Source organism: Jaculus jaculus, chromosome 6 (assembly GCF_020740685.1).
Source record: "Jaculus jaculus isolate mJacJac1 chromosome 6, mJacJac1.mat.Y.cur, whole genome shotgun sequence".
Lineage (NCBI taxonomy): Eukaryota > Metazoa > Chordata > Mammalia > Rodentia > Dipodidae > Jaculus > Jaculus jaculus.
The window spans coordinates 41,726,576-41,739,412 of record NC_059107.1 but is presented as its reverse complement, the minus strand read 5'-3'; the positions used below and the strand labels follow the sequence as shown (position 1 = coordinate 41,739,412).

The 12,837-nt window shown below is 39.0% G+C and overlaps 1 protein-coding gene and 1 gene segment (V, D, J or C); both read left to right on the top strand.

Annotated features, from left to right (window-relative positions):
• The first annotated feature begins 4,381 nt into the window (after positions 1–4,381).
• On the top strand, positions 4,382–5,005 carry LOC101601896. The segment is given in 2 exon segments: positions 4,382–4,449; positions 4,554–5,005. Coding segments are annotated over 2 exon segments (507 nt in total).
• A 3,869-nt stretch (positions 5,006–8,874) lies between these two features.
• LOC101600419 (tRNA-splicing endonuclease subunit Sen15) lies at positions 8,875–9,398 on the top strand. Its single transcript, XM_004672523.2, has one exon. It carries the CDS (start codon positions 8,875–8,877, stop codon positions 9,379–9,381), a length of 507 nt encoding a protein of 168 aa, XP_004672580.1. The 3' UTR covers positions 9,382–9,398.
• The last annotated feature ends 3,439 nt before the right edge of the window (positions 9,399–12,837 follow it).

The following is a 12,837-nucleotide window of genomic DNA, read 5'->3' as shown; positions in this document are numbered from 1 at the left end:
GGGTGGGAGACATTGGAAGCTCAAGCTGAAATTCCCGTTAGATGCTGTCTTAAAATCAACCAATAGATGGCAGACTAAACCCAGGGCCTGATCTTGGAAACACCAAGAAACAAGGAGCTTTCATTCTGTACAGGTATTTGATCCAAGGTGTCTACAATATTCCTTATCAGAAGTAAGTAGCTCCTGGAGAAAATGGCCTTCAACAATGACCCATGGAAATTGAATAATGACTTGAAGGAGGGAGTTTGAAGGAATATGCCAGTCTCTGACCCAACTAACTCAATGTAGTCCCTTTATGGATCTATGTGTGGTTCTTTAATTTCTCTGCCTAAAACATCATCTCCTACAATTTCACTTGACTCCACACATGAGAAAAGTGATAAAAATCTTTATTACAAGAGACCAAGATTATTTCTGGGCAACAGAGAGCCTCACCCTGAAGATCATCAATATGTAATGGTAAAATTGTACCCTATTACATGAGTAATAATCTTATAGGAATAATATTATTTTACTCCATTGAGGAATTCCAGAGAACCCCCTATGATATCAGAATTGAGATAAAGATCTCCCAGAAAAAAAAATTATGAACAAGACTGCTTAAGTACAGTGCTATTTCACCCCTCCACTTACTTCATTTCTTCCTGTATTTGAAACTAAAACTTATTTAAATACCCCAAAGGTAGACTTGTAGTTCTGGGTGTCCTTTATCCATTTACTTTTATTATTTTTACATTGATCAAATCTTTTCTTTCTTCTTTCAATTATTGCTCAAACTTTTAATTGGTCATTGAGACTGGTGGACAAGTACTACCTGTTGCAACTTATGTAGCCAAAGTTTTGGTCCTAAGACTCCAGTAACACCAGGAACATGAATATCTATGAGGAAAGCAGTAAGACCAAGAATCAGCCCAAGGGAGAAGGAAGGTAGAATGCAGTGGAGAAGTCCATTGCAGAGAAATATGTCATAGAGTGGCACTGACCAAGCTGTCTGGGACTCACATCACACCAGGTTATCCTTGGAAGAACTCATGAAGCTTTTCGATATGAACTTTCTATGACATGATTGGGCCTTGCTTTGGATTAGTTCTTCGTTAGGGTCTCCTATTTCTCCATTTTTGGAGTGAGGTTGTTTACCACTCGCTCCTTACACCCAGCACTATTCTTTGTTCACAGTATGTGACTTTCTTTTAGCATTTTTACTGTCACACAGGTATTTACTGTGCGTATCTGAAGAAACATTTGTGTTGGCCTTTTAAACAATGCAAGGGTTAGTAGAATAACAAGACATATGGGAATGGAATAAACAAGGAAATACATGTGTGTTTTTCCAGATGAGCAGAGGAAGCAGGGAGTGAGAAACTCTGTGAGTCATTTTCCATTAAACGTATGTTGTGTGATGTCCACCCCAGGGGCAGTGGTCTGTTAGGGATGGAGACAGATGGCATGGTGATGCACAGATATGGTTCATGGAATTAGAAGAAAAATGAGGAAAAGAAGATAAGATACCTTCGTTAACAGATAATCTGGCCCTTCCCCCCCCCAAAAAAAAATATAGTGTGTCCATACTATGGAGTGCAAAAGCCAAAAATAGATTCTGCTTCTTATGACAAGAAAGGCTGACATACGCTAGGAAAGGCATAACTGAGGATATGAGGTGTTTAAGTCTTTGTCCTGGTTTGCCAGGTATCACATTATTTCATTATGTTTATCCTCACTGAGATACTGTCAGTTTCTCTCCTAGAGACAAAGGCTGGTGTTTGACTCAGGATGATATCTCCACACTGTTAACAAGTTATGGAATAACATGTATACAAGGTACATGGGAGATGCATTTTTTATATATTATATAGGTGATATACATTTTAAAAACCACTGCTTAGAGATATTTTCTTCAGGAATAGGACTGTGTGTGTGTGTGTGTGTGTGTATGTGTCCCTACATCCATTTAAGAAAAAGTCTTTTTAAATCCCTATGGGTAAAACGAATAAGGATACAACAACAAAAATAAAAACAAACTCCAAAGGTGATGGTTGTAACAATCCTTGTCCTGTTATTCTATTATAATACTTGAGGCTGAGTACTGATAAACAAGAGAGATTTGTTTAAATCATTGGAATAGAAGATGAAAGTTTAAGATTTGTAAGCATCGTCTGTCCTTAGGTGTGAGACTGTGCCACAGCATGGTATGTAGTTAGAAAAAATAAGCTAAATTGTTTATTAGATAAATTTTGTAATAGCTAAACAATGCCAAAATCACTAAGGATGGATTCACTTTCTGGCTAACCACTCTCTTGATAGTTGGTCACTCAGAGCACCAGTATGAATTCCTTCCAGTGGCCTCTCATCTAGTGATGCTGGCACACACCTCCCTTGAGACATTTTGTTTTAAAGGTTCTGTTTCTTCTTACCAGAGGCAGTCTATGGACCAGTGTTCAGTGCAAAAACATCCAAACCTGCCATCCCATACCTCCAGTCTTCAATTAATATAAAATGAGGGTTGAGATGTTAACATGATGGTTAGGCAAACAACATGCATGAATTCTGTAAATAGCTTCATCAAATACTTTCCACTGGTATGTGGGTATTTTCTTCACTCCTTTAAGTTACCATGAGAAAGGTAGGTCTGAGTAATCAATATATTTTACATTTGGCCCTGGAATCAATAAAATCCGAAATAAACTCAGTGTCCTACAATTTCATTACTAGTGGGCACTGACTACATCAGCAATCATAAATATGAAGAGTCTAGAACAAGAAAACACACCTACACATATAAATATGTATGTGTGTGTATATATGTATGTATGTGTGTGTGTGTAATATACTATACACATATACATATTGTGATAGTTTGATTTCAGTGGTCCCCATAAACTTAGGTTTATGAACTTCTGAGTGCTAGGTTCCCAGCTGATGGAGTTTTGGGAATTAGTACTTCCTACAGCAGCATATTTTTCAGGGAGGTCTTATGGTTAATATAGCTACCCCCCACATACCAGTGTTTGGCACATTCTCCTGTAGCAATTGTCCATCTGATGTTGCCGAGGAAGTGATGTCCACCCTCTGCTTGTGACATCGTTTTTCCCTGCCATCATGGAGCTTCCCTTCAAGCCTGTAAGGCAAAATAAACCCTTTTTCCCACAAATGGTCTTGGTTGTGTGTTTTGTTGTTGTTGTTGTTGTTGTTTTGCCAGCAATGTGAACCTGAATTCAACACAAATACATAAAAAGTCAACCTTATAGTGTATGATATGAACATACATAAATTAGCAGTGGCTTTGTTTTTGTTAAGTAACCATGTCTACCATCACTAGTCAACACCTCATGCTGAAAAACTGTGGGAAATTAAAAATGGCAGAGAAGCAAGGTGTGGTGGCCACATGCATTTAATTCCAGCACTTGGGAGCCAGAGATAGGAGGGTCCCAAAAGTTCAAGGATGGCTTGAGACTTCACAGTGAATTCCAGAACAGCCCAGTCTAGAGTGAGACACTATATCTAAAAAAGTAGCTAAATATGGTAGATCCTAAACTGACAGAAACATTCAACCTATATAGTTCATGAGTATAAAAGACTATTCTGCCAGGCCACACCTTTAATCCCAGCACTTGAGAGGCAGAGGTAGGAGGACTGCTGTGAGTTTGAGGCCACCCTGAGATTACCTAGTGAATTCCAGGTCAGCCTGAGCTAGAGTGAGACCCTTCCCTCAAAAAACCAAAAAAAAAAAAAAAAAAAGTGTTCTATCTTCCAAATTTTCAGATGGTGGTGGAATATTGAGTGGACATAGTTTGGAGAAATCATGGTACTATCTCTAAACCTGTACTGTATTGCTCCACAATACATGATTGCAACCATGGCTAAGACAACATATATATACATATACATGGTGTTAAATTTATTTAAAATACTCCTGAAATGCCTATTCTACTTAAACAAATAAAAATATTTCTGAATCAAAATGTTTATGTTTTTCAGGGAGAACAGAAAGCTATTTTTTCCAATCTGAATTTTTTGAGAGTTAATGATTTAAGTTTTCTGATCTACTATTCCAGAAAAACAATATATTCCTACATTACTACTATGAAATATATTGTTCCAAATAATATTTATATCCATCAAAAAATTTAAAACTATCCTTCAAATATCTTCTATAAACTGGCCTCAGGAAGAAATATATTCTCTGAAGGTGAATACATGCAGCCTAGTCGGGCATAAGACTCTTGGGGACTGGGCCTGCACTGAGCTTCTAAAATAAGCTGACTTCGCAGCTGCCCCTAGCCCCTGGCCCAGCCCCTCACAATTTGCATGCATCTAGAGCACATCCCACTGCCCTTGGGACTTCATAATTGATGTGTCACACCCTGTGCAGGTGTCAGTCACACTCAGGATTCAGCATGGACATGACAGACCCCACTTTGCTCTTGGGGCTTCTGCTGCTCTGGATCCCAGGTAAGCAAAAGCCAGAGAGTGAATCTGAGATGCCTAGCTCTTTTGTGATTTTATCTTTGCTCTTTCTTTATTATGTAGTTATTTAACTATGTCTCCAATCTCAGGTGCCAGATGTGACATCCAGATGACACAGCCACCCTCCTTGTCTGCATCTCTGGGAGACAGAGTCACCATTACCTGCAGGGCCAGTCAGGACATTAGCAAGTACTTAAACTGGTACCAGGAGAAACCAGGTGAAAGTCCCAAACTCCTGATCTACTATACATCCAGGTTACAATCTGGGGTCCCATCCAGGTTCAGTGGCAGTGGATCTGGGGCAGAGTATTCTCTCACCATCAGCAGCCTGAAGTCTGAAGATGTTGCCACTTATTACTGTCAACAAGGTTACAGTGGGTTCCCACAGTGCTACAAATCAGAACATAAACTTTCTAGGAAAGCAGAAGTGTGGGTCTGGGCCGCCCCAGCTGACTCTCCTGACGACTTGACCTACAGAAGCCATTTATCAGATCTAGGCAAACATTTGTGCAAGCTCACTAAAAGGTGTTTGTTTTGGTAGAAGAGGCAAAAGAGTTTCTTGCACATAAAACCTTCCTCTTCTTTGCCAGCAATACAAAATGACAATGCCATGATTTAACAGAGGACATCATTGCTTAGGAGCAGGGAGTCTTACAGGTAAGTAGAAACTGCTGTTGTTTTTCAAAACGCATGCTAATTTCAATACAGAAAAGGAGCTTGTAAGCTACAACAGTTAAAAGCTAATGTATATTATTGAGAGACATTAGAAAGGAATTATTCCCTGGTGATTCTTCAGAAGCCCAAATTTATCTTCTAGAGAAAATGAAGGCTGCCTAACTATATTCTCTGATCTGTCTAGAATGACCCACAGTGTGTCCTGTTTCTCTCAGCTGTTTGCAACACTTTGCATATGGTTCTCAAGTTTCCCTCTGGCCACACCTTTCTGTTTATCAGTGTCAATGTATACTGAGTCATCCCTTAGAAGACTTTTTGTCTCTTGCAAAGAATCCTCATTTAGCAACTCCATGGGAAATCATTAAAGAGAAAGGGGTTGTGGTAAACACACTTCTAGAATTGAGGATGGTAATAATGAGAGGTTGATTTCATGAAGACTAGTTTTAAGAGGGAATAAGTAGAGATCAAAACAACAGCTGTGTGTAGTCTGTTATATCTTGTTTTGTAGAAATCCAGTGATGGTGTGGGTGAATCTATTTCCTATCTCTTTTTAGTGTTCTATTAATGTGTCTGAACGCACAGTGAATTAATCAGTCTAATTATTTTGTGCTTTTTTTAAAAAAATTTTCTTGGGGTCTGTGTGTTTAGTATATGCCTGACTTAGTGTGTGTCATGTGCATATGTGAGTACAGATATGTGTGCTCTATGCACACATGTATAGAGGGCAGAGAACATCTGGTATCCTCCTGTATTATTCATCCATCCGCTTCCTTAAAGTAGAATCTCTAACCAAGAGCTTCTGTTTTCTGTCAGCGAAGCCCAGTGATTCTCCTTTCCCACATTGACCGTCTCCACAGGGTATCAGTTATAAAGTTAAATGGCCACACCATATTTCTACATGGATGATGGGAGATTGAACTCAGGCATTTCCAGGCTCTCCTAAGTCCTCATGCTTAAATGAAAGCACTCCGTTTGCTGAGCCACCTGTCTAGCATATAATGATTATAATTCTATAAGAAGAAAAACCAACTCTGAAGACATTTCACCATGTCTTGAGTCCACATTTTCTTACCTATGCTGTTCTTTGAATGTAAGTGTGAATTTTTGACTAACCTTGCAAATTACAAAAATTCCTTGGGGAGTTGTTTTCTGGAGGATGGGCCACTAACCAGTGGTTAAACTACTGAAGAGCATGATTTCTCCTCCTGTACAGCCTTCAATTGTCAGTACATACTCTGGAAGACATGGGGACTGGTGGTTTCCTCCCTATCCATGAAAGAATGGTTATAGGCTCAATATCACCTGGGAAACAAGAGCTGCTTTCAGGTTATGAGTGCAAAGTCAGCGCTGTGTCCAGAAGACAATATCACACAGCACCCCTCCCCGTCTTTATGCTCTTGCATTCTTTTTGCCTCGTCTACTGGAATGTGCCCAGAGACACTGTGGATGCTTGAATTTAACTCTGTGGGTAACACACACACACACACACACACACACACACACACACACACACACACATACACAAAGACACATTAAAATATGCAGTTAATATAATAGTTGGGAAAAGAAGTGGTTTAGTGGGAGAGGCCTAAAAGATAGTAATGGGGTAAATGTGATCAAAATGCATTATGTACATGCATGAAACAAACTGAAAACAATATATATCAAACAATAGAAAGCTTCCACTAGTCTTTAGCCAAAAGAGAATCTGCACCCACCCAAATCTCTCTTAATTAATAATGCTTATCTCATTCAACTTATGCTGACCTTTGTCTCCTTTGGAGAATCTGTGCTTCCTTTACAAAAGGCAACTAACTAGAACTAGGACATAAACCACCCCTCGCACATCAGCCAGGGCCCAGGTGAAACCACAGAGGAATTGGAGATATGAGCAAGTGCTGCTTCCACTGCGAGCCTGTCAAACAGCACCTGGGCCATGGACACAGACACAGAGGATACTCAAAATGCATGAAAGCAGAAATCCAGAGCCTGCCAAAAGCACAACACTAAAGTAGGCTTAAAACACACCCACCACAACTCAGGGAGTTTTATGGAAGAGGGGATAGAAAGAATGCAAGAGCCACAGAGTAGAAGGGGAAGCCCAGAGGCACTACCCTCCCCACTTACAGTGACTCGCTGATGCTCTCTCAGCTCATAACCCACAACCCCAGGATGAAATAGTAGCAATCCCACTGAGGAGGGTCCTTAGCAAAGTGGGAGCAGGAAGGAGGGAAATGATGGTAATAACATATTATATATCAATGAATCTTTCTACTCAATAATAAAAAGAAGTAGAATCTTCTAGGTGTGGTGGAACACGCCTTTAATCCCACCACTGAAGAGGCTGATGAGGATCACTATGAGTTCAAGGCTAGCCTGAGACGAGACTGCACAGTGAATCCCAGATCAGCCTGGGCTGAAATGTGATACCACCTCAAAAAAAAAAAAAAAAAAAAAAAAAGTAGTGTCTAAATGGACCCCATTGTATAACAGTTAGCACTCTGGAGTTTGAATCCGTCATTCAGAGTTTGATTCTCAGTGGGACCTACTTCATTTTGCTGGGCTTGGTGTGCAAACTTTTAATCCAAGCATTTTGGCCACAGTAGGAGGATTAGATCATGGTGAGTTCAAGGCCATCCTGGGACTACAGAGGGGGTTTCAGGTCAGCCTGGGACTAAAGTGAAACCCTACTTCAAAATAAACATCAACAAAGAAGGACGAGGAGGAGAAGAAGAAAAGAATAAACCATCCATACAAATCACAAAACTTTCTTTGGCAATATTTATTGGATTGCAGAGAGTTTACTTATCAAATTGGAGAAAATTGAAATCTTAGTGTTCCACACTATGAGCAAAAAATAATCTGCATTTAACTGCATGCCCTTTAATCTACAATAGATATTTCTGTTAAACAAAATATTTAAAAAATGCTTTAATTAACTCTAGTTATATTTAGATTCTTTTCTTTATAGATTTATGTAAAAATTTTATTAGCAAACAATACACTTGCTACCTAAGTTTCATTGCCTTCATTTTTTTTGTGATATCTGATTGAATTTGTCACATCTCCACTATACTTTTGAATATTTTGGCCTTTCATATAACCTTAGGGAGAAAATACCTATTATTTTATCATCTACTGTTATTTGCTAGGCAAAAAAATAAAAATTACAATCAGGGATTTTCCCACTATTCTTAGTTTTCTGATACATGTCATAAATAGTTGATCCCTTTAAACCTTCTGAGACATGGTAAAGATAATTACATAGCTCTTCTGAATTCTATCAGAAGAATGATTTATATGACAGGTGATATTAAAATTTTTAGCCTTTGCCAGACATAGTGGCACATGCCTTTAATCCCAGCACTCGGGAGGCAGAGGTAGAAGGATCGCTGTGAGTTAGAGGACATTCTGAGACTACATAGTTAATTCCAGGTCACCCTGGGCCAGAGTGATACCCTACCTCAAAAATAAATAGCCTTTGAGGGGCTGGAGAAATTGCTTAGTGGTTAAGGTGTTTGCCTGTGAAGCCTAAGGACCCTGGTTTGATTCCCCAGCCCCCCCTAATCCAGATGCGCAAGGGGGTGCATGTGTCTGGGTTCGCTTGCAGTGGCTGGAGGCCCAGGTATACCCATACTCTTTCTGTCTTTCTGCTTCTCTCTCTCTCTCTCAAATAAATAAATAAAACATGTTAAAAATAGCCTATGGGCGGCTGCGCAGCGCCGCGTCGGCAGCATGGAGGAGCGCAGCGCCTCCGAGCCCAGCCCCGGCTGTAGCGGCTCAGAGCCGGGCGCTGTTGGCGGTGGTGGCCATGCTCACGCGTGGCCTCCCCAGGACGCGTGGATGGGCACCCACCCTAAATATTTAGAAATTATGGAATTAGATATAGGAGATGCCACCCAAGTTTATATAGCATTCTTGGTTTACCTGGATTTCATGGAGAGTAAAAGTTGGCATGAAGTAAACTGTGTGGGAATACCAGAACTACAGCTCATCTGCCTAGTTGGCACTGAGATAGAAGGGGAAGGGTTACAGACTGTAGAGCCTACACCTATTTCTGCTTCCCTCAGCCATAACAGGATAAGGGAAATCTTGAAGGCATCTCGAAAACTGCAAGGTGACCCAGACTCACCGATGTCCTTCACATTGGCCATAGTGGAGTCAGATTCCACCATAGTCTATTACAAGCTGACTGATGGATTCATGCTGCCAGAGCCTCAGACTATTTCTCTTAGAAGATGATGTTTGTATTTCGCAATACCTTGTTTTACTTGTGAAAGATTGATCTGGAGACTCATGGGCCTGCTTCATGTGTTATCTCAGAGTTAGTCAGGGTCCACTGAACTCATAACATTTTGTAAGTTTTCTTTTTGAATAAAACCTTCCCAGATAGAGGAGCTTGTATTGCTTGTAAAGCATAGAGTAGTTGCTCTGTGACTTTCTTATCAGACACAGTGTAATAAAGCTACATTCAAGTTTGCACAAGAATGTGTTGAGAGTGAGGATCCTGTGCACTGCCCTTGTTGCCCCACATTCAGCTGCCACTGTGAGCTCTTCGCTGAAACAACCACTTTTGTTTACTCGGCTCTCCCAATGCCTTCTGGATACTATGGCCAGCTCAGAGCCACACTTCATATAGCCTGTGACAGCTGAGTTTGCTTCTGCCTATGTTTTAAATTCCTGGTTGAAATCGGACTGCTTGTCTCTTGTGCTTACAGTTACTTTACTCTTTAGTTGACTTGAAATCAAAACTAAAAATAAGCTAATGAAATGTGTAAATATATATGATTGGATTTGCTAATAGAGACTAAAAGATTGTTCCCTATAAAAGTACTGGTCTTTTCTTCCTATTCTTATCACTACCTTCCTTATGATGTCATAGCTAGAGTGGTATAAGAGAGAGAGTGCTGAATCATCCCTAAGATGTGTGTTAACCCAACTCATTTATTCTGCTTTTGTTTACATTTCCCAATTAAGTTGTCCAAAGTATAAAAGTTACATGCAAAAATATTTTCCACACGGTATTACTTTTAATAACCTAATTTGTGAACCACTGAGAGTCAGCACACTCCTTTTAAAGGCTAGTCAGAAAGTCTCTTAGACTTTTCAGGGCATATTTTGCCTCTGTTATAATTTCCTAGCACTGCTGTTTGTAGCAGAACAGCCATAGACATGTAAACAACTGTGTATGGCTGTGTTCCATTAAAACTTATTCACAAATGTGCGGCCATGGTCTACCATTCCTAGGTCTAGGTAGTCAAGAAACATATTTATGTGCTTACCAAATGTTAGTAATAAATATTAGAAAAATGTGAGAAATTCTATAATAAATTGCAAAACACAAAGTCTCTGAATGTGGTCATGACAGGACAGCACACCAAACTATAATAAAAAGTAAATTAAATTACTGTGGTTATAGTAGAATGTCAGGGCATTAAATGGATAACTTTGTTCTTGCTCAGTCTTTCAGATGTTATTTGTATTAGTTTTATAATAAATGTTTTAAAATAAAAAGTACCTCAAAATAAAACAAAAAAAAAATAGCCTATGACTTCTTACATGTAATCAACTTAATCTAAATTAGTGGATAAAATTCTCCATTTTATAAAGAATTGTCCTAAGCATGCCCCTTTATTGTGATATATTTGTGAAGTGTAATGAACATATATAAAAGTGCATGCTATTGCAGGTGATTGCATTCAACTACTATGGGAAGGGAGGCAGAGTCAGGAGAATCGCATAGAAGCTCATGGCTTCAGTTTATTTGCTTAACCCTGATATAAGCATAATGTGTTTGGAAGGTGGGTAAGGGTACTTCTGAAAATAAGATAACAAAGTATGATATTTATTCATACATATACATATATATTATATACATAAACATATATAGATAGATAGATAGATAGATAGAGAGAGAGAGAGAGAGAGAGAGAAAGAGAGAGAGCGCTCAATTTGTCATTAATTTGAGGGTACAAACATCAGTGAAAAGTCACAATCTGTTGTAAAGTTCCTTATAAAATTCCATTTAGCTGTTAAAAAAATTGAACTTCTGAAATTTGCAGGAAAATGGATTGAATTGGGGGAAATATATATATATACACTGAGGAAAGTTAAGCCAGAAAGACAAAACTTTCATATTCTCACTCAAATGTGGATCCTAAATTTTTATGTTGGGTGTGTGTAATAAGACATTATAATACTGAATATGGGCTATAATTTATATCAGAAACCATTACCAGGGAATAAGAGGTAATGAGAAGTGGGGGAGGATAGACAAAAGGGAAACTGTATGAAAGCAGAATGAGGTTAAATTGCAGAGGAAGAGTGGAACATGAGAAGTAAAACAATTGTTTGAAAGCACTATAATGAAACCTAATTCTTTGTATTCTAATAAAAATAAAGAAAATATAAAAAAGTCCTCACTACTGTACACTATACTTTATTTTCATGTCTTTACTATGTTCTTTTACATTTACTTTAGCAGATAATTCTTACTTCCTTGTTGCTGTGAACTCAGAATGGACCGGAAGCAATTCGAAGGAGTCTCGGGTGTATTCTGGCGTGTCAGTTTGGGCCGAGGTAGCCTTCAAGGTGGGGAAGGCATGGCAGCTGGAACTGGAAGAGAGCTGCTCACCTTGGACTCACAGCCCGGAAGCAGAACAAACGGGAAACCAGACAAGGCCATAATACCTCAAGGCCTACCCCAGTGGATCATTTCCTACAGCAAAGTTCAACCTCCTCATGATTCAAAAATTTTGCAATACATATTAGGAGATGTTGACCAAGTATTCAAATTAATGAGGCTTTGAGAGTCATATATTCAAACCACACCACAGACTTAATTCTCTTTAGCACCCCCCCAAAAAGAAATATTGAGGAAGAGAGGCTCTGACTTTATGCTACTTGTCTTAAAGGAGGACACAAATAGATAAAGTAGGTTGAAAGCTGATTTTCATAAATGTTCTCAGCAGTTGTTCAGAAAATAAGGAGCACCTAAGCAGTTGTGGATTTTGAGTCCCACATCATATTATGTTGCTAAATTAGACACCTCTTTCCCAATTATTAAAATTTTATTCCCACAAAACTTATTTGTGTTGTAAATATTTTAAAATCCCAAATGAAATTAAAAAAATATTTTAACCATGAAAGCAGAAGTGGGGCTATTTGTGAGGAAGAAGTTGACTGGTAAAAGGTGCAACAGTGGGGACGGAGGAAAAACATAAACAAGACAGTTGTCCAATTTAACATGAATAGTACTTTAAAGTGTAGTCCCTACAGAGGGGTGCTCAGCACTGCAGTATCTCTATCACAACGTCCAAAGCTCAGGGTCCATTGTGGAAGAGGTGGCAGAAAAAGCAATTAAGAGCCAAAGCAATGGTAGGACTCCATACAACATGATCCTTCAGACACAAAATGCCTGGATATCCATGACCTCACAGTGCCTGACACTACCTACACAAGACCATCATAGTGGGAGGTAAAAGACAATGATATCAAGATAAAAGAGAGACTGATTGAGAGGGGGAAAGGGATATGGTGGAGAGTGGAGTTTCAAAGAGGAAAGTGGGGGGAAGGAGGGCATTACCATGGAATATTATTTACAATCATGGAAGTTGTTAATAAAAAATAAATAAATTTTAAAAAGCCTGGTCCCTAAACCAGTAGTAAATACAAGTAAGATGAAACTACAGTGCTTAT